Here is a 23,089-nt window from a genome sequence, read left to right on the forward strand (position 1 = left end):
CTTCAAAAAACAGTAAATGAGAATGTCATAATTCTTAATCATAATAAGTGTTCCCATCCTGGAATTTATTACACAGCTATGTAATGCACAAGTTTCCTTAGTGTTCAAACTGTGATTTGAATTCTATAAGTTTGATTTACAAACATCCTTTCAGGAGTGTATAAAACACACAATGGATTAAGATGTACTCTAGAGAGAAACCAAGATGGCGGCATAGGTTAGCACCTAAACTGCTGCCTTGCACAACAATTTCAAAACTACAACTAAAAGACAGAACAGACATCATCCAGAACCACAGGAAGGCTGGCTGAGTGGAAATTCTACAACTAGAAGGAAAGAGGAAAGCTCACGAAGAATCAGAGGAGCGGCAAAGGAGGGCTGAGGTACAGAGACGCATGCAGAGTGGAAGGGCGACTGAGTGCCTGACTGACTTTCTCTGGTGGGAGGGGGAAGGAAGCCCCCGACTGCACTGAACCCCAGTTCCGGGCGAAACCCCGTGGACCCAGGCTCATACAGGGGGAGTCTGGACTGTCAGGTAGAGAGAAAGGCACACGGAGACTCAGAGACTCGGAGACCCGGGGGAGCCGCGGCGGGTCTGGAGAGTGCTCACAGAGAAAGCTGAATGTGGAGGTTGCCACAGGCATTCCCTAGCGGAAGGGAGTTGGAAGCTTCTGACTGCACTGAACCCTAGTTCTGACTGCACTGAACCCTGGTTCTGGGCGAGCCCCTGGGGACCCACGCTCTTACAGGGGGAATCGGGACTGTCAGGCGGAAACTCAGGGGAGTCGCCAAAGGCAGAGGTCTGGTGGCACTCGCGCAAGGGCAGGGCTGACGGGAAGCCAAGACTGTCTGCTCCGCCCTGAGACTCCACCCCATCCAATCTGAGCACAGAGGCTTTTGCAATTTTGCAAGTCTAATCCTATAAGGCTGTCTCCAGCACTGAACTTCTCCCAGCGTAGACACAGCTTATCCTCACAGCCAACTGGCCTGGAGGTCTATTCCTCCCAGTGATACCAACAACAATCAAGACTTAACTACAACAAGGCTGTACACACAGTCCACAAAGGGGTGCACCAAGAGTGTCCACCTCAGGTTAACTGGGGAGGCCAACCCACTGGGCCATATAGGAAACCTAGCACACAAAACTACCCTACCAACTCAGGGAAGCAGCAAAAATGCGGCGTCAAAGAAACAGATCACAAACGAAAGAAATGGAGGAAAACAAATGACTGGATATAGAATTCAAAACCACAGTTATAAGGCTTTTCAAGAATATCCTAGAAAAGGCTGATAAATTTAGCGAGACCCTCGAGGATATGAAAAAGGACCAACTAGAAATTAAACATACACTGATAGAAATAAAAAATATTATACAGAGACCCAACAGCAGACTAGAGGAACGCAAGAATCAAGTCAAAGATTTGAAAAACAAAGAAGCAAAAAACACTCAACCAGAAAAGCAAAAAGAAAAAAGATCCCCAAAAGTTGAAGATAGTGTAAGAAGCCTCTGGGACAACTTCAAGTGTACCAACATCAGAATTATGGGGGTGCCAGAAGAAGACAGAAAGCAAGATACTGAATACCTATTTGAAGAAATAATGACTGAAAACTTCCCCTACCTGGTGAAAGAAATAGACTTACAAATCCAGGAAGTGCACAGAACCCCAAACAAGAGGAATCCAAAGAGGACCACACCAAGACACATCATAATTAAAATGCCAAGGGCAAAAGACAAAGAGAGAATATTAAAAGCAGCAAGAGAAAAACAGTTAATTACCTACAAGGGAGCACCATATGATTCTCAGCTGATTTCTCAACAGAAACTATGCAGGCCAGAAGGGAGTGGCAAGAAATATTCAAAGTGATGAAAAGCAAGAACCTACAACCAAGATTACTCTACCCAGCAAAGTTATCATTCAGAATGGAAGGTCAGATAAAGAGCTTCACAGATAAGAAAAAGCTAAAGGAGTTCATCACCACCAAACCAGTATTATATGAAATGCTGAAAGGTATTCTTTAAGAAGAGGAAGAAGAAAAAAATAAAGATAAAAATTATGAACAACAAATACATATCTATCAACAAGCGAACCTAAATATCAAGTGAATTAAAAATCGAACAAAATAAACTGCTGAATATAATAGAATTAGGGGCATAGAAAGGGAGTGGACTGACAATTCTCAGGAGAAAAGGGTATGGGGGGGTGCAGGAAGAGACTGGACAAAAATCGTACACCTCTGGATGAGGACAGTGGTGGGGGAGGTAAGGGCAGATGGTGGGGTGGGAACTGGGTGGAGGGGACCTATGGGGGGGGGGAAAGGAGAAACAATTGTAATAATCTGAACAATAAAGATTTATTAAATTAAAAAAAAAACAACAAAACACACAATGTTTGGATGCCTTGCCCAGACAGCCCTGGCAGCGGCCATTCCCATTAATTCTTCCTCTTAATTGAGTTTAGCTGTTTGGCTACATTTGCTGTAGTAAATCTCTAGATTACTGTGTGTTTTTCTTGTATGTTATAAGGACTACAGCTTCATAGGTTAACTCAGGGACTCTGATTTGGGACAACTGCTTTTGGTTTGTTCTTAAGTAAACTTTTTATTTGTGAATAATTTTAGATTTACAGAAAAGTTGCTTACAGTAGAGAGAGTTCCCAGCTACCTTGTACCCAGTTTTTACTATTGTTGACATCTTGCAGCACTGCAGTACATCTGCTAAAATGAAGAAACTGACATTGGTATATTACTGTTAACTAAACTGCAGACTTTATTTGAATTTAGCCAACTGCTTTTTGAAACTGTTGGAGGTGAATTTGTGCAGGGTGAAGGTCAGGCATTTAAAAGTTTTAGAAGTGGCCTGTGTGCTTTGATATATGCACAGCTCTGTCCATATAAAGCTAGTAGCTTCTATTTTAGGTGGGATTTTGATGTATTTTGTTTTGAACGCTTCTGTATGGTGCCAGTGTTTGGTAGAGCTTACCTCCTCTTATCCATGTGGCCTCATTTTTATCAATTTCTGTTTGTTTTAACTCAGCTAGTGATAGGAGAATTGTTTCCTGGCACAATAATAGCTTGGAGTCTCTAAAATATCCTCTTTAAAATAAATACCATTTATTTATCAAAAATAAAAATTAAGCGCAATATTATAAATGTCTTTAAAATGTAAATATCTGCTTTTAGAAAAGACTGATTTTGTTTTTTCTCTTTAAGTATTTACTCAAGGACCAGCTCTCAAGGAGTAATAAATGAAAGTGGAAATGAAAGAGACTTGGCCCAGAGTGACAGTGGATATAAATGGCCCTCGTGGGCCATACACTAGTATGACCAATTATAGCTTGACCTCACTTGGCTTGTGTGATAACATCTTTGTGGGTATTTACAAGATTTGTAGCCAGAGCCAGAGCATACAGATAATGGCTTTGCATAGAATGGATTTCTTTCCCTTTCCTCCCCATTTAAAAATGAAAGAAAAATAAATAGCAAATATATGCAATTCATTTCCCTGCTGGTCTAAAGGGTACATTCCAAGTTAAAGACAACAGGTCAAGTTTGAGTTTATATGTGTTCTGTATTTCAGCTGTCGTCATATAGTAAGTGATGAAGTTTAGCTTTTATAAATATTTCTGATAAAATGTTTTAGCTATATTTTCTCAGTTGTTTTGATGAGATCCCTTCTTTTAAACATTGTGAGTTTCCTGGCTTACAAGGAAGCAGGCAACCTGGGATCATAGTGGAGTGGGTTTGCATAGTACAGCCAGGAGAATTAATATGACAGTGCTGCTGTCCTCAGTGCGTGTTCCTCTTCAGCTCAGAACCAAGATTTTCACTGGATGGTCCACCTGCCTTAGGAACTCATTCTCTATTTGGAGCTAGAGGATGAAGCATGTTGGAAGATATTAAAACAGAAGTAAAAACAAAAAGTCCCTAAAACAGAAATGGGTGAGCTGTGAGCATGGAAGAGAACAGACTGGTTGGAAGTAGTTACATTCCTGATGGCCTTGACTTTCGAGTGGCATGGAAATACTGGACATGGTGCCCCGTAGAACCCAGGGGAAGCCACTGGTCAGGCATCCACACTGACTCCTCTTGGATATCAATAGTAATAATGATAAAAATATAGAATAATTGTTGCACTGAGATGCATTTTAATTGGATTTGGCAAGAAGTAGGATGAATTTAATCCATGGCTTACGGAGGCTTGGGAGAGTGAATTAAAAAGTAGAAAGAGCAGTGCAGGCATACACGTAGAAAGCATGGGGCTATCTGAGAATTCTCCAAAGATTCTGCTGGATCCTATTTAGCTTACGGGCCAAAAATAAGCCTGTCTGAGGTGAAATTGATCCACTATGTGGCTGTCATTGGAATTCAATCCCACATATAGAAAAATCCTCTTGATGACATGAAAGTGTGTGTGTAGGCTGCGGGGAGGTTAGAAGTGGTGAGGGTGTCTTTTAAGTAGAATTTTAAACAAAAATTAATGGCATGATGCTTGTGAGTGTCATGAGGGAGAATCCTGGAGACTTTGCTATTATCTTCAAATCAGCACACCTTTCCAAGGTCAGATAGCTCTATGAACGTGAGTTGATTGTTTAAGAGTACATTTTTCTATGGAAATCATTACCTCAGTGACTAAACATTTAGACTTGGAACAAACCTAACCAGGGCACTAGTCGATAAAATACCTTGGTTTGAAGCTTTCCATTCTTTAGGCAGTACATAAAGATTGTCCCCATGGTCCACTCATTCAGGAAGAATGTCACAGCTCAAGAATGCTCATTCACACACGCAGTGGGAGTTAGTGACTTATGCTTCCTAATTCAGGAGCTGTTGTCTCCTATGCAAAGTTTGCATCAGGAACCAACTATAAATACTGGGAGAGTTTTCCCCACAGCTTTTTTGTGCTGTTTTATCAAGAAATTAATGACATCTGGATGAACTAGAGCACTTAGAATTACCCTCAAACTGGCAGATTTAGATCTGGTGTACTTAGGCCAAAGAATCTAGAGAAAGGAAATTCCTCCAAATGTATGGCATTGAGAAAATATGCTCCTTCCCATCACTTGCCCCCCAGGCCATTTGTCAGTTCCCATTTCTTGTCCTGGGAGTGAGAGGAAAGTTCTACCTGCCTTTCTGCCTTAAATAACTGTGAAGACTGGATCGGCCATAAACCCATACTGATCATGATAATTAAGATTTATACTTAAATAGCTCTTTATGTCTCGAGAGTACTAATGTTAATTAATTATGCTTCCCGAAACTCCCAAGGACTTGCCAGAGCCAATGCTATTATCCGCTCCTGTCATGGGGAAGACTGCTTTGTACAGGAAAAGTGAGCAGACTCACTCGCCATGCTGCCTACATTCATGGCTCAGCCAGAAATGAAACTCAGACATCTGAACCTCCAATATTTTTGGGCCCTGAGTTCAGCCTGCCATTCAGAAAGGGGAGAGGAAAGGGATCTGGAATCAAAAGGCAAACCACTATGAGCTAGAAAACACTGTTGACAAAGGCCAGTTCATTTGAAAAGACCAGGCCTTTTGCTATGGCTTTATCATATGGAATTCTTTGAAATACTTTTCAATATCACACTAAAGAGAATCTCAAAATAGAATTGAAAGAAAAGTCTTTTCTTTTTCTTTCTCTCTCTTTTATTTTTTGAGGGCATCAGAGAGAGACTAAAAGCTTAAAGGAGGGAAACAGATGTGTTTTCTGGCCTCCACCATTATTTTTATCATGACAACAGAATGGAAAGGGAACCCTACTGTCAGGCTACCTATCTTCCCACAAATTTCTTTATTCCTACAAATGTTTTTTTTTTTTCCTTTAACTGTACAGTCTTACAGTTAAAAGTCATAAAGATTTACTCATGAAGATTTACATAAAGTTATAAGATTTACTCATGAGCAATAACTGAGATTAGAAGATGGAAATTAAAAAATCCTCAATTAAGTCATTTAGCATCCAGTTAAGAGGATGATGAGGTGCTCTGATTTGATATTATTTGGGAAGGGGTGGGAAGGTGATTTTATGGACCATGTTTAGAAGCCTAAATGCCCCACAGGTCTTCTCTTGGGAGTGCAGACATTGCAGGTCTAATACAGAGCTTGTTGGGAGTGCATGTGCGACTGTGATACAGTCTCTATTATTCTTTTCCCAGGAGTGCTTCAGGCTGACCTGGGGCCCTGTTAGTCTTCCTCCTGTAGTTCTAGGCAACATGCCTTAGGTAAGAACCTAAGTGCAAGTGAGTGTAGGACCTGGAGACGCTCAACAAAGCCTTCAGAAAGTAGTACTCGGACATCAGACAGGCAAACATTCCTGCTTGGCGCTTCTGCCTGTGAGTGAGCTGTGGAGGGAGAATGTAGTCTGCAGCTTGTTTGGAATGCCAGTGGGATGGAATGGAGTTCCTAGAATCCATATTCTATTCCAGAGATTCCCAACATGAAGCTTTCCGGCTTGATGCCACCTCCTGCTGCCTAGATTTGAGATTTGTTATGCAATGAGAACTACTAGGACAGGATTCAAGGAAGCCTAACCCTTCTCAGATCCCCACCGCAGGTGCATAACTCAAATCCAATGTTGCTCATTCATTTTTTTCATTCATTCTCTTTCTGTTGGCTTTTCCCCTCAGAGCTAGTGTTGCCTTGCCTAAGTCACCTTTCAGTCCTGAATATCACCAACCGGAGTTTCTACCATTAGCATATAACAAAGAAACCAGGTAGAAGTTAGACTTAAAAATGGCAGGATATTTTCAGAATTTGACCATTGCCAGAGTCAAAGAGGAAAGTGGTGATTGTTTCCTGTGTCTGCATTTAAAATGATGTTAATAACCACCTCACAATGGGAATGTAAACATCCTGGGAGGTTCGCTTGACTAAGCAGTTGCCAGAAACAAAATCCTATCCTTGATGAGCTGGGGTCAGCTGGAGTAATGTGACCCTTCTTCTGCATAAATGCTAGGTCTGGGCACCCTCCATGTGCCAAGCTTCTCAAACCTTTGTACCTGGAGAGGCATTTCTTTATTGTGACAAGTAGGCCCTCATCAGATGTAGTACAGTATGCTAGGGAGGGAAAATAAAGCAACAACAACAACAAAAAAAACCCATCATTGTTCCTCCCATATTGTCTTTCTGTGAGTTTCATAATCTTGCACTAAATTTGGCTATTCCTGAGGACAAAAGTAAAGTGACAGTACATCTCATACATCTGGGAAGATGAAGTCAGAAAATGTGCTTTCCAGAAATTTTAGACGTCACCCAATGGCTTGGCGGTTAAACTTGGTAGGAAAGGCACGCAGCGATAGGCGTCAGAAATCTGGACAATAGCCTGTGTTACAGATTATAGGCTAACTTGTGTACTTTTGACCCCACCCCCAAATCCCGCTTTTCTGTACCTAACGTTTGCTACATTGGATTAATTCAATGTTTTGGATTTTCCGGGGAGCTTTGTGTGAGGAATGTGTTTGGGTGCTCCCTTTCTGTGATGAGGCTGATGGCACCTGTCAGTCATTTCTACTGACACCCTGCCAATGTGCGGCTTAGATAAATCTGCTTCAAATCCTCATTATGTCTTTTGACTTTCTTATGGAATTATGCCTGTAAAAGTGGGTGGTGACTGGGTGTGGGGTCTCTGAGGGCATGAGAACAGATCAGGGTTACCAGTAGTCCCAGTTTTAGCACTAACAGCCCTATGCCCAGGGAAAGCCCTCATTCCTGGACAAACTGCAAGGATTTGCCTGAAACCATCCCAGTTTTAAAACTTCAAGTCCAATGTCTCAGGAATCCCCTTGGTCTCCGGCAATCTGGGATGGTGGGCCACCATAGTACAAAAGAAGGTTCTCATATCCAAATACTTAAAAAATATAAATCAAATTAATAAGTTGTTAAATAAAATAGGTGCTATCCTCCTCCAAACATGCTTGTAATGATCTGGAAGGCTGGGTTTGAAGATTGGATTGTCAGATTCTCAGAGTTTTTCCAGCTAAAGTAATTTGTGATTTCTCTTTATTTTTTATTTTTATTTTTTAGAGGGGTGGAAGTTGTGGGCCTGGGGAGGGGAGCAGAGTTAACATAAAGTAAACAGAATTTCAGGTTTTATTTACCTGTTCTATAAAACAATTTATTCAGTCATAAAATCTTCAATAAATATTTGGCTCATTTTAGTGGGAAAAAGTTAGTATTTTTAAACTCTGAATGCATACTTACAATTTTTTTGCTTTGTTTTGCTTTTTAGGTGCAGACCCAAATTATCCTGATCTAATTTATGAAGGTAGCTATCACATTGTTTTTACTTTGTATTTTTTTCAAAATGTTTGTCTAGCATGAAATAAATCAGCTAACAGAAAACCTTTAAGTGCAGTTAAATATACATTTCAGGTAATACATAGGCCAAAATAATACTTCTAAAAAAATTGTTCTCTCTCTATATATTTATCCTTACCCAAGGACATGCTTAGAGAGAGGAAGGGAGAGAGAGAGGGGGAGCAAGAGAGTGAAACATTGATCGTTGCTTCTTGTATGTGTAGCATTAAACCTGCAACCCAGGCATGTGCCTTGACCAGGAATCGAACCGACAACCCTTTGGTGCACAGGACAACACTGAACCAAATGAGCCATTCCGGCTGGGCAAAATCATTTAATATTGATGACCATTTTCCCTTGATATTTACAGTGCCTGTAAATAGCATTTCTGTCTCATGCTCTGTTCTTGGAAGTAGTAAATCCATTCTGCTACAACAATTTGTTTCCATAATTGGGAACTAATTGCCTGTTTAAAAGCCATGGCTACCAAGAAAACGGTGGTGTATCGGTTTCTAGTTATGACAGTAAACCCAATTCAAAATTCCGTTTCTTATATAATAAGGAAGTTTGGCTCACAGACAGGCTCCTCAAAGGTAGGGCATGTTTCAGGGTGGATTAAACCAGCAGCTTAATCATGTCATCAGGGACCCAAGTTTTTTTCATCTCTACCCTCCTCTGCCCATTGTTCTGCCTTCACCACTGTCCTCCCTGTGCCCCCCTACCGCCATGCGTTATTAGCTGAGGCCAACAAAGGGGCTACGGTTGTTCACATTGATTTGAGAAAAGGAAGAGTTTCTGAAAGGGTTCCAGAAGAAAGGTAATTTTTCCAGAAACCTCCATCTGACCCTCCTTGTATTGGATTCAAGACCCAGTTGGGTCATGAACCATTTTTGCCTCCCTGACTGATAAGCAGGATGGATTACCCCTTGACTAACTAGAACCACCCCTGGAGTTTAGATTAGTTTCCCTGGTGGATGTGCTTGAACCCCTTGAATAAAATGGGGTTCTTTTAGGAATGTGGGAGGGGGAAACCTAAAGGTACTCTATATTAACTTTTAACCACACATCTCATCTGTACTTTACCATTTTAGTCAAATGCCAGGGATGTTTTGCTAGGTGTGAAAATCCATCTTTCACAGATTTTCAAACCACCTTCATGGCCAGGAGGCCTCTGTTTGGGGAAGTGCAGGCTAAATTTTAAGACTGGGCTTGAAGTTTGAGATTGATTCAAAGTTAGATTTATTAAAATATTATGTTTATACATTTATTTCATAAAATATTTTTCTTTAATTTTATATTTTTACATACACACTGAAATTTTTTTTTCTAGAAATGATTCTGTAAACTAATTTTAACTAGGAGATTATATTTTCTTTACCTGCTTTATACATGTTAAACTACAATTCCGTCATGCTCTGGTTTGGATGATTTTGTGCATATGATTTGTTTATTTTTGTTTTTATTTATCTTGATATGGTTTAAAGGAAGAGTATCTCAAATTGTATCACAGAGAAATATGTTTTCATTGTGATTTAACATTTTAAAATTATGCTTTCGACTCCTTTACAGTAATTTCAAGACTTAATGCCATCCTTCCATTGGCCTCAGATAGCACTTTGTCTTTGCGTCAAAATGCCATGATATTAAACTATAGATACTCCAATGATTTAATTTTGCCATGAGTGGCTGGGTATGATATGAAGAGGTAAAAATAAGCAAGTAAATGATATCCCTTAGTGTCTGAAATTAAATTTTAATACATTTAAAATGGAAATGGTGATCATATATTTTTGCAGTCAAAAACAAAACAGCAGAAAGATAGAAAATAGATGCCTTTTTTGTTACTTTCATTCAAATTCAAAGAAACACTGCTAATAAAAATATAATTTAAATTGGTTACCCCAAGGCTTGCATAAAAATTCTTCCAAGAGAGTTTAGCTGGGGCTGACTTAATGAGGTTGTTTATTCAGGATGCAAATTGAAGGCACCATATCTATTTAGGAAAAAAATACAAAATATTTATAAGGAACATTGTCTGCATTATGTTTACCAAATTTTCTGACTTTTATATGCAATATTGCTAATAAAAACTTTGGCTCACACAAAAAAAATCAGTCATTAATTTTCTAAAATTGATTCAGAAGATGGCACTACTTTTGAGACATGTTGATGTGATAATGCATCCTTACAATTCTAAAGATTATGTTGGCACAGCTCCCTGTCTATTAATTCTGAAATGGAAATATTAATGATTCATAACTCTTCAAAAAAGTTCATGTGTGTACCCAAGTTCCCTATCAGTTTGATTCCACATTTCATCTCTAGTGGCTGCTTCTTACCCAAATAGGATGCATCTGCCTTGGGATCAGTACTGCTGATTTCCAGTCTGGTTCAGGTCTAGGCTCTGACACCTTCTTGCCAGTTGACCTTAGACCAGTCAATGAACATTTTTCATTTGCAAAACTGATGGTTAGACTCGGTCTTTAAAGACTCTTCCAGGTCTATAAATCTGTGACTCATAGATGATTGATTCTCTTTTGTATTTATGCCAAGTGCCTCATCAGAAAAGGCATATAGTCTTATGTGCAAAGAAACACCTTAAACAAGGTTTAGAATTTGATCACCCAAACAAGGATGCAGTGATCTGGGTTGAGTATGAAGTTGGCAGTGTGCAGTCCCAGTCGGATGCTGTTCCTCCCCAGCCAGGCTGTCAGTGGTTTGGAATCTTGTGATCTGTCTGGCTTTGTTTCAGGTCATAGTTTGTTGATAGCTTAATGACAACTTCACTATTCTGTCTCTTTCCCTTTTCTCCAATTTAAGATTATGGGACTGCAGCGAATGACATCGGGGACACCACGAACAGAAGTAATGAGATTCCTTCCACAGATGTTGCTGACAAAGCCGGGCGGGAGCGTCTCTCGGTGAGTGGGATAGATAGTTGTTTCCTAGGCTGGTTCTGAGCATTTTGGATGCTTACTGTTGGAGGTAGCTAGCATATTGTCTTTATTTTGAATGTTTTAAAAATGTTTGTCTAAAATGAAATACATTAGCTAAAAGAAGACTTTTGGAGCTGCTTCAAGGCAAATCTTTCAACAAGACCTTTTTATTGCTCGGATGTAAACAGGGCATTGACTATTGGAGGGATTAATAGAAAGATTTAAGAGAAGTGATAAAGGTAGCCTCTGACTTATTGCTAGCAGTTCCTGTTTTAAATATCTGTCCTTTAAAAAGTTATTATTAGAAAAGCAAGAAAGCAGCTTTCTCGTACAGGCACACATATAATTATTTCTGTCTTCCACACCTCCACACTGATCTTAAATATTTTAATAAAAGTTTCAGTGCCTGTATCCGCATGTAAGGATATATATGTGGTCTGTTTTTTGGGTGGTTTTTTTTTTAGCTTAAAGTTCAGTCAGTGGCTTGAGATGTGAATCCTAGCGCCTCACACAAATAGAGGTGGAGCTATGTGGTGTGAGAAATAGAAGTAGAGGGGCTGGCACTCTTTTCCTTCATGCTGGGAGAGCCAGGACTCTTTGAGGACAGGTGGCATTCTCCATGCCGGTGCAGGATGCCTGGGATTTGGACATAGAGGAACAGAAGGGAAGGGATTTGGGGGTGTGAACAGGAGCCTGCAGACTGGAAAACAGTGGTGATTGGAAGGTAAGGCAGGTGAAGGGTGGCAGTTGGAGGCAAGGTTGGAGAAGTTGGCTGTGCCAGGTGATTCAGATTTGAAACACAGTGCCAGGTGGTTAGATTTATTGCACAGTGAGGAGGCAATGAAAGGGGATTGTGAGCGCCCCAAGATCACAGGGCTCCAGGGTTCTGGGTTGGGGTGATCTGTCAGCTGCTCAGGTAAAAACCCAGCAAATTTCCTCCGTTTTTCCCTTTTCTTCACTTGTTGTGTGAACCCAGTTGCATGTCCTGTGAACTCTGCATCCTTATAAACTCCAAATGTCTCCCCACGTCCACTGCCACAACTTCAGGCTAACTCGGTGGGGTGGGGGAGGGGGAGAGGTGGCAAACTAAGGCCTGAGGGCCAGCTTCTGGCTCAGGACCTGTTTCTGTGAGGTCTGCAGGCTAAGAATAGTTTCTACATTTTTAAGTGGTTTGAAAAAAATCAAAAGAAGGATGATTTGTAACATGAAAATTTTATGAAATTCAAATATCTGTTCATAAATAAAGTTTGCTTGGAAAGTAGTCATGTCCATTTGCATATTATCTGTGGCCACTTTTTTGCTGTGCTAGAATTCCAGGTGTAGTTGTAGGCCTGCAAAGCTGGAAATATTTACTGTTTGGCCCTTTACAGAGAGAGTTTGCTACCATTGCTCATTCCTGGGTGACTGCCACGCCTTCTACCTTTCCTACTCTCCCACTCTTGTCATCTTCCTGGCTCCACACAGCAACCCAAGTGACCTTTGAAAAGCACAAATCAGATTACTCTTTTATTATCATTCTCAGAGTCTTCCCAATACATTGTAAAAAAACTTACATTATAAAAGCCCAAATCCTCACAGTGGCTAACATGGCCTCTACATACCTTGCTGGTCTCTGTCTTTTTGACTTCATCTCCCACATCTCCTCATGGCTTACCACCTGCCTTAAAAAATTTTTTTTTATGGATTTCAGAGAGGGAGGAAGAGGAGAGAGAGATAGAAACATCAATGATGAGAGAGAATCATTGATCAGCTGCTTTCTGCACACTCCACACTGGGGATCTAGCCCACAACCCAGGCATATGCCCTGACCAGGAATTGAACCGTGACCTCCTGGTTCATGGGTTGACGCTCAACCATTGAGCAACACCAGCTGGGCACCACCTGTCTTTTAAAAATAATCTCTTGCATGCTCCAGGTTTGCTCTTATCTCACAGCCTTAACATTTGCTGTTCCCTCAATAAAGCATGCATTTCCCAAAAGTCACCACATGGCTTTATGTAGGATGGCCAGCAGGCAGCCATTTCCCTATGTAGTTATTACTGTCTGTAATTACCTTGCTTGCTTATTTGTTCGCTTGTTTAATGCCTTTTTCCTTTCCCTAGATTCTTTAGTAAGATTCTCAGTAGGCAACCTGGTCAGTATTTTTCATAGCTGTATCCCTAGTCGCTAGAATAATTCCTGGTACCAAGGAGGTACTCAGTGAAAATTAGGCTGATTAGATTCATGTGAATACTATAGACTGGGATGCCAAACAGAGAGATTGGAAGTGGGGTGATAAGTTAGGGGTCTAGTACAGTAATACAAAGATGTGATGTGTATTTAAACCAGGGCTATAGCGGAGAGAATGGGAGGCTCAAAATATGCACATCCAGTCTATGGAGACACACACACACACACACACACACATTTCCACTGATGATTCTATGCATTACATTGAAACAGCAGGACAAATGCTGTGATTAGTCAACTGTAGAATGCGTTTACCTTCTGCCTTGTGCAATCATTTCAGTTTTTATTCCAACTCACAACCACTTAATGTTTTTGATTTGAGAAAATTGTTTGTGTCCATAGGAATTTAAGAGTATGTGTTAAGCCCACAGGTGTGTAGGTATTCCAGTTACTAAAAATTATGTCAACTGCAGTTTTCTCTTTTGAATCCAAATGATAAATTTAAGCTCCTCACTGGCATATCTTAGTGATGTTTGAACTGTCTACAGGAGGGTCACTGGAAAGCAAGATCAGTTAAAATAATCTGTGTTAAGTCTCTACATTTATGACTCTACCTGAGGCCCCTGGAAATATGTCTGAGGGGTATAAGACAATATTTTTAGAATTTAAAAGAAAATTTAAAAATTATGTGTGGATCAGATTATATATTCCGTGATCACAGGGGCAGGGGTGGGATTACTCAATTAAAAGAAAAGTTTCAGAGCCACGAGCTGATGCAAAAGTTAAAGTTGTCAGAGCACTTGGAAGACAGCCCCACTCACTCACCTTTCTGTTCCAAGTGCTCCCACGAAACTTGCTGGATTTCCAGAGGAGGGCAACTCCTTGTTTTATGCTAAGAGATATCCTCAGGTAAAAATGGACCAGCCAGCCAGCCAACCAAACCACAAAACCCCAACCAACCGTTCAACCCAACCACCCAAACAAACCAACTCACCCCTATTTGTCCCCATATAAAGACCATACCACCCCCAACACAATTACAATACATTTTCACTCTGTTTTTATGAAACCATTTTTGAGGAAATGATTCTTCTCATTTTCAAGAGAATCTTTGTTTATTAAAGTATTCTTTACATTTAAAAGCTACTTTAATAGGTCTAAGTATTTGTTGGCAGATCATTAATTGCTTTTCAGCAGTAATACCCCTTCTCTGCAGGTTGAATTAAGTGTTCTTTAATAATGCAGAGAAGGCAGTGCAGATATTCTTATTCACATGGACAAATGAGGAAATAGAGACTTGGGGAAGTGAAGGCTCTGATCTAGTTCTTACAGGTAAAGGCAAAGTGTTCTGCAAACATAAGGACTCAGATCTCCTGAATGCCACTCAGGTACTTTCCAAAGTGATAAGAGACTACTGTGGGACTTCAGAGAGGTCCTGGGACTCAGGGCTAAGTCCTCCAACCTTTCTCCATCCCAGGTTCCTTATTGATAAAATAGAGTTTGAATTTGTTTCTTTAGGTATTCTCCTTCTACCCACAGAAATCTGGAAATATTAATAGGGTGGAGAAACCTAGAGCTAAAATACCATGATCTCTTTCCCATGAAAATGTTAGAAATAAAGATTAAAAAAACAAAACAAAACAAACACATCCAAACTAATTAGGCAAATCGAGGGAAATGATCTTGGTTAGAACAAGTTGATCCAAAACTAGCTTTTTAGGAATCATTACCATGTTGTTTGTATATAGACTGTGGAGAGAGTTTAGTGTATATTTAGACATTTGCAAAAGCTTTTTGTGAGAGAGCCACTCACAGCTCAAGTACCAGAGAAGAGAATTATCACGCCTTTGCCAAGTGCTTGGCATGTGCTTTTCTCTGTGCTTTGTGACTTATTTAATGCTGTCCCCATCTGACACCAGAGAAGGTGTTGTGGAGGATTAGCCATGTATTTTTATTATCCTGTCTTCCCTTCCAGCCACATGCTTAGGAGAGGTAATATAGTGGATAAATTATAGGGTTTATACTTGAGCAGACTTTTGTTCAAATCCCAAGCTTCGAAGGTGTGATCTTGGGCTGCTTATTAATTTTTTCCTAAATCTATTTTATCATTATTATGATCATCATGATAGCTGACATAGGAAGCTGGGTAAGAAAAAAGGAGAAGGGATTAAGCAAAAACAAACAAACAAACAAAACTATGTATAAACCACAGAGGCACAGACAACAGTATGATGATAACCAGAGGGAAAGGGGCAGGGGGTGGGTGGAAGAGGGCAAAGGGGAATAAATGGGGACAGAGAGAGACTTTACTTTGGATGATGGGTGCATGATGCACTGTGGAGATGATGTTTTGTTGAGTTGTACACTTGAAATCTGTATGGTTTAGTTAACCAATGTCACCCAATAAACTCAATAAAAATGATAGCTGACATTCATTTAATATCTATTGTAGATAGATACTATTCCAAGCCCATTATTTGCATTAACTCACTGAGGATTTACAACTTGTAAAGTGGAATTATTATATTCCCTCTTTACACATGAAGATCACGAGATTCTGAAAGGTTAAGTAATTTTGAAGTCATGAAACTAATAAATGGTAAATCTAAATTTTAAACTCAGGAAGAACCCACATTCTTAATCCTTTCACTGTGAGGATGTATCAGTTAGGATAAGCTCTGCTGCAGTAACAAGAATTCCCAAATCTTAGTGGCTTAAAGCAACAAAGTTTTAATTCTTGCTTTAGTACATGTGTTGGCAGGAAGTTCTTCCAGCCTCATCCTTATTGCAAGACTAGGCTGACAAGCAGACACCTTTTGGAAAGTTAGCATTTATGGCAGAGGTGGAGAGAGCAGAGTTTCTCAACATTGGCACTATTGACATTGTTATTGTCGATGACTACATCTTTGTTGTGGTGGTGGGATGCTGTTCTAGGTACTTTAGGATGTTTTGCAGCATCCCTGGCCTCAACTCACTAGATGCTTTCCCATAATTGTGACAACCCCAATTTTCCAAATGTCCCATGGGTGCAACATTCTCCCTGTTTGAGAACCACTGCCTTAATCTAAGATCTTGCAGCAGCAATGAAATCAGCTGCCTTTATAACAAATACTTGCCAGTCCTGGTGTAGAGAATCAAACTTTTCTTGGCAGCAGGGCCTTGGGGTGAGCAGGAGAAATGGAAGGAGATACACAGCCTGCATCCATCTTTGTTTCTAAAATGTTACTGTGCATTTCGTTAGCATCATGCACTTGTGCCTCTGTGATCTCCAGCTCAGGGGTGAGACAGGATTCGCATAGAATTTACTCTCTGCATTTACTCTCTCAACTTATAGAATCCACATCTTACAATTACATTTTTAAGTTAAAAAGAAACAACTTTGAATTGACCTCTATCATACATATAGAGAAGCGTACACATCGTAAGTCTACAACCTAATGAGCTTTCACAAGTGAACTCACCCACAAGTGCCATCTTGCTCCTTTCCAGGCCCACTTAGTACTTCAGAGAACCCTGACTTCTAAGAGCAACAATAGCCAACTTAAAAATATTTTTATTATAAACATTTTCAAACATTCATAACAGTTGCAAGAACAGTAAAATGAATCTCATATCTTTCACCAACTTCAAATATTATCAGTATTTTTTTTATTCATGTTTCTTTCTTCTATCTCCAGGTAGGTAGGTAGGTAGGTAGATGGGAAGAGATAGAGATATATCTAATATTATATCTCAGTATAGATATATTCCATATATCTGTGCATATATCTGTTGTATATATGTATATATCTACATAATATCAATTAGAAATGCATTTTATAACTTTTAACTTGTTTTCTCATTTGAAAAATAGGAATAATAATACATACATCATTGTAGGATTGTTGAGAATTAAGTGAATTGATATACATACAGTTCTTAGAAGAGCAAGTAGTAAGCATCCTATGAATATTAATTGTCATCATCATCATCATCATCTGGATATTGGAAACTAATTAGCAAGGTCATAACTGTCCTCCCTTCCTTTCTCTAGGTCTATGCTGTGGTGATAATTGCATCTGTAGTGGGATTTTGTCTGCTGGTAATGCTGTTTCTGCTGAAGTTGGCAAGACACTCCAAGTTTGGCATGAAAGGTAAGAAGGGTTGTGTTTATTTTACTTCTTATGTGGAATCATTTTTGGCTTATGACTAATGCTAATTACCACTAAAGAAGGAAGCAGCTAGATTTATGATCACTAGGTTGTAAGGCTGAAAAAATAGCAACAAGGATATGATTCTACAAACCAAGACAGAGCAAAATAATGTTGATTACTCAGCACTACCTACTTTCCAATGAGGACAGTTGTCCCAGAAGACACAGGACTGGTTTCTTGAGTATCAAGTGACTAATAATGATATAGGCAAATAGTGCCCAAGTTTCCCTTTTGCATCAGAAAGGAAGGCAAGGCTTGGTGGAAGTAGGCTAATTATGGCCATGTGTATTTTGTGCAGAAAGGTTCTCCTGGTCATTTTGACTTCCAGATCTTCCATGGTAGGCTTTTGGTGCTGTGACTACTTTTTCAGGATCTCATCTTTTGGAATTTGAACAGCATTGGGAAGCAAAGTAACAGTCATTTAGTAGTACATCATTGCTTTGTGAATGAGTGACTTCTTTTTTGAAGTGGAAAAATTCCGAGTGCATGATTAAAAATTAGGGTCTATGTTGCCCAAGAATAGATCACTGGTCTCATTTAGTGGGCTGAAAATTAATTTTAGGGGGAAAACTTGTTTAAATGTTCCTGTGATAGGCAAGAGTTTTAGTGGTTTAAGAGCATTTGCTTTGAAGTTTAAACTTATATATTGACTAATATGTTATTGTTGAGTTTTGTGTGGTCTCTCATAAATTGCCACGAGCTTGGGAAAGCTGTGAAGAAGGTTTAGTGGTGTCTTAGTTGCATTGGAGAGAAGGTCTGGTGGGTTTTCTTGATCTATATGGTTTATTACAAGTACCAATGATGTTGCTTGTTTACTTGGCAATGATTAAGTAGCAGGAAGTTGCCTACTGTCTCCTGGGCTCTGGGGTGGATCAGATCTGTTTCTGAAGTTTTCTCCTCTCCCTCTGTTGGTGCCCATCACCAAGATTCCTAAACCCAAAGTTAAGGGGAGGAGTAGTGGTAACCTGGGGCTTAAACTCCTCAAACCTCCTCCTGATAACCTTTGGCCTGCTGACCCTTGACATTTCCTTTGGAGGAGGAAAGATCTGCCATGCTCTAATTATAACTAAGTCTTAGGAGAGGAACTACACTACAGTGATTTTAATTAATCCTATGGTGGTGGCTTACAAACTGGACTTTGCATCAGAAACTCCTGCAGGGCTTGTGAAACAGGTTTCTGGGCCACCCCGAGAGTTTCTGATTTAACAAGTCTGCAGTGGGCCCCAAAATGGGCATTTCTAGCACTTTGCAAGGGACACTGATGCTTCTGTTGCCTGAGTGTCTTGAAGAATCACTGTTCCATGCGATACACATGGGCTACCAGGTCTCTTTGTGAGTGTGGCAGGAAGCAGGAGAGGTATTGTAAACCAAACTCCACCACTGCTTCGCACACCTCCCTGGGTCCCCATGTGCAGCTGGCGCCCAGGCCCAGGCCAGGCTTCTGCTTTCTGCATGTCGGCCACCTACCATAGCATTTTGCTTTCCTCATTCTGATCAGGGGCTTCCTCTCCTTAGAGGCACTTGGAATGGATGTCCCCAAGCATCAGTTTTTTTACTGAGAGAGGCAGACTCTGGCTCTATCTCTTTCCCACCTTGAGAGTGTAGTTTGAGATCTTTCCAGCTCATAGGTCTTCAGGGAGAGGATCTGTCTACGTCCTTCTGGGAATTCAGCAAAGGCTTTAAAAACCCCTCCCTACCCCAAATTTGTGTTAGGAAAACTACCAACAGAATGATCTGTGAAAGTTAGCATATTCTCTGTAGTTCAGATGGAGGAGAGTTAAGTTCAGAGAAGACTGAGTTCATACAGAGACTCTGGCACTAAGACGGAAACAGTATTTTATTTGGATAATTTGGGGTGATTACCGCTAAGGCACCTACATTTTCCACATGTAACCTAAGGGTATTCTTAATGAGTTGCAAGAAAAATTTTGCTCAACCTTGTCAGAGAGCCACTAAACGACTTCCTTCAGGCAGTATGCTTCACTCTCTTATTTCTAAACATAAATTAAATACTTTAAAAAATTGTCTTGGAGACTCACATTCTTGTTTAGAATAACTACTTTTTCTATTTTTAGCTACATGTCTATCTGTGCCATGGTTTGAACAAAACAGACCTGCATTGAGGTTATGGTTTTATTAGTTAGATGCTGAGTTGATAATTTTGGGGGAATCTAGTAGATGAGGCTCATGCAATGAGGGCAAATGAAATTGCATAAAAAGTGGTGTTTAAAAATTCATGTAAGCTAATGTACTTTAAATGCTATTAAGGCTGAGATTACTGCTGAAAAAACATATGTCTGAAAAAGGGCAGAATATGTAAAAACACTATTATACTTCCTGAAACAGCTAGGAAATATGTCAGTTGTGATTTCTGAGTTTCAAGGTAAGAAATGTGGTAGCTTTGGCCAGAACCAATGTCTTTGTTCCATGTGAGAGGCCACTGGCTCACATGCAGGTGAGCTATTCCAAATGTAATTCTCACCCTCATAAGCACTCTGGGGAGATTCTGCCGCCCATTTGTATTCCCTGTCCTGGAGGCAGAGTGAGACTGAGAAGGGCAACCAGCCCACCCATAGGCATTTACAGCTTTTTACCCATCCTCAGCGTTGCACACTTCAGTCTTAAGCATTGACTGTTTCTTTTTTAAATATGTATTTTTACTTATTTGGGAGAGGGAGAGAAAAAGATAAACATCAATGATAAGAGAGAATCATTGATTGGTTGCCTCCTGCATGCCCCATACTGGGGATCAAGCTCCAAACCTTGGAATATCCTTTAACCTCCTGGTTCATAGGTCTACGTTCAACCCCTGAGCCACACCTGCCGGGCAAACATTGACTCTTTCTGTGATTATAAACTACAATTTAATACTGTTAAAGGCCTTAGGGTAACACAACTGGAAACCTCTTAAAAACCACACTCTGCCTGAATGCAGGGCCACTCTAGCTTTATGGATTGACCTGAGAACCCAAACATTATTGATGGCCTTCCTTCCATGGGAGGGTGATCTCTAAATTCCAAACCAGGCACTTAAACCTAGAATGTAGAATATAATCAACTAGAGGCCTGGTGCACGAAATTCGTGCATGGGGGGGGGTGGTCCCTCAGCCCAACTTGCACCCTTTCCAATCTGGGACCCCTCAGGGGATGTCTGACTGCCAGTTTAGGCCATATCCCTAAACCGGCAGTCAGACATCCTTCTCACAATCCTGGACTGATGGCTCCCAACCGCTTGCCTGCCTGCCAGCCTGATCACCCCCTAACCACTCCCTTACCAGCCTGATCGACACCTAACTGCTCCCCTGCTGGCCCAATTGCCCCCAACTGCCCTCCCCTGCTGGCCTGGTAACCCCCAACTGCCCTCCACTGCTGGCCTGGTAACCCCCAACTGTCCTCCCCTGCTGCGGGCCATCTTTACCACATGGGGGCAGCTATCTTGTGCGAGGGCATGAGGGTCAATTTGCATATTACCTCTTTATTATGTAGGATGAGCTGTAGGGTGTTCTTTGGAGATGGGTCTCTGTGACTGTAAACTTTATAGGGTTTTCTCTCTGTTCTGTCAATTTACCATGACCAGATGCTGATGGTGCCATCTAGAGCAGGAGGGCCAGACTGTGAGCTCTGTGGTGATAACATTCCTACTGGCTTGTTCATCATTCCTTATACATTGCCAGGCCCAAAGTTGGCACCTAGTAAATATTTATTGACTGAATGAATGATCACAGAGAACTTTTAGCTTCATCCATTTTAGTTTGGTATTTGGGAACGAGTTAATATTTGGAGTGCAGCTCATCTGTGAATGGTTAAAGAGAGATCTTGGATCCTTGCTAAGTTTCTAAAGGGGTGAAAGCCCTACCCACATTTTGTTTTCACTTATTCCAGATAAGTAGTGGCCATACACAGGAGGTCATTTGTCTTACGTTTTCTCAGACTATTTTAAACAATTGTTGCTGTTTAAGTTGGAGGGTTCTCCATTTTGCACATGAACATCTTCAATTTCTGCCTTTGTGAATGCACAGCCTCGGAATATGTGTCTTTGTCCAGCTCTGAATCCAGCTGAAGAGATAGGTGGTGGCTCCTATCTGCATGTTAACTTAGAACTTATCTTTCATTATCACTTGATATATTTTAAACTTGTTGCTAATGACCAAGAGACTACCAGCCTATTTCAATAATGATGTCAAGAGGTTGAATTTACCCCAGTGCATTTTTGTATGCTCACTTCTTTGCCTTTACCACCCTATTGCTTTTTGGCCAACTGTCTAGTTATTATAATTGCAGAAGCCCCAAATACAGCCCCTCTGTTAGTGCTTGGCCATGTGTATTAGGGTCATTCTATGTGTGCTTACTATGGATGCATAAAATGTATAACACATGTATTTAAATTTATTGATATCCCTGCATGTAAAAGCACAATTTTATCCCTTTTCTTTTAAGGCTGCCTGTGATTTATTTTAGTTTCAATTTCCACTGAAATAGGCCAGAAAGACTTTCTAGAGCAGCTTTATTGCCCAAGGAACAGGCAGGCAACCAGGCCTTTGAAAGCTCTCATTTGTGTTTAGCTCTTACATTGCTTCCTGGATCCCTTTCCTCATTGAAGATGTTGAAATGCCCATGAAGGGGAAATGGAAGCATCTGGGGGCCCAGGGGCTGTGTGTCTTCCAAAAGAGCTCCACGTTGGGAGCCCTGCCTGATGGTGTTGATGGTGTGTAGGGCTGAAAGAAATACAAGGGATCCAGGAAGGTGGAGGGAGCTTGGCACTCCTCACAGTGGTAAGAATAGTTTTGGCCATAGGCTTGGAGTTCCTTGCATTTCGTGATGGAAATCCACCCATGATATTTTCGCCTAGGTATTGATGAATCCTTTGTCCTTCTAGAGTAAACATCTAAGGGGCCCTAAGGGATCCTGAAAGAGGCACTGGAGCAGGAAGGCTTTCTCTCATTCCACATTCAGCCTCCATATTCCCTTTGCATTCAGTCCTGCTATTTGAGCTGGAGATATTTCCAACTAGTAACTGACCAAACAACTACAAAGCCTAAGAATGCAGAGCCAGACTTTCTTAAGTCCAGATTCAAGGCCAAGAGTTTAAGTTTCTCCTCTTATAAATGATCTTCTAAATGTCTTTTAACAGAAACCAAAAACTTGGTGATTTTAAAATAGCCATAAACATACTGGGGCCAAAGCTAAGAGGTTAAATGTTAAAGCCTTTTCTACGAGCTGAAAACAATTTTGGAAAGTTTAGAAGGTTGAGTTTAACAGATATTTGGATTGACTTTTAAAAGAGGAAAAATGTGACCGAAAGCCAGAAACAGTTGTAGAAACATCTGTAAGGGCAAACTATTTTTCATATATGCTCCCCCTCTCCCCCACCAATCTCCACCCCACTATTTTTTAAAGACAAATAACATTAAAAAATTGTAAGAGTAACACATGAATTAATTCTTGTTTTTCACAATTTCAAGCACTTTGGAAATAGAGCTAAAAGTGGAGGTTT

General features: G+C 40.4%; 1 protein-coding gene across 7 annotated transcripts in view; it reads left to right on the forward strand.

Moving 5' to 3' along the window:
- The window catches only part of NTRK2 (neurotrophic receptor tyrosine kinase 2), a 312,241-nt gene that overhangs the window by 58,567 nt on the left and 230,585 nt on the right, over window positions 1-23,089 (forward strand). For all 7 annotated transcript variants that reach the window (XM_080669807.1, XM_080669808.1, XM_080669802.1 and 4 more), the window contains 3 exons: window positions 8,230-8,265; window positions 11,118-11,218; window positions 17,436-17,535. In XM_080669807.1, the coding sequence (XP_080525933.1) occupies window positions 8,230-8,265; window positions 11,118-11,218; window positions 17,436-17,535 (237 nt within the window). The remainder of the gene's footprint in view (window positions 1-8,229; window positions 8,266-11,117; window positions 11,219-17,435; window positions 17,536-23,089) is intronic.

Source organism: Plecotus auritus, assembly GCF_963455305.1.
Source record: "Plecotus auritus genome assembly, chromosome: 5".
NCBI lineage: Eukaryota > Metazoa > Chordata > Mammalia > Chiroptera > Vespertilionidae > Plecotus > Plecotus auritus.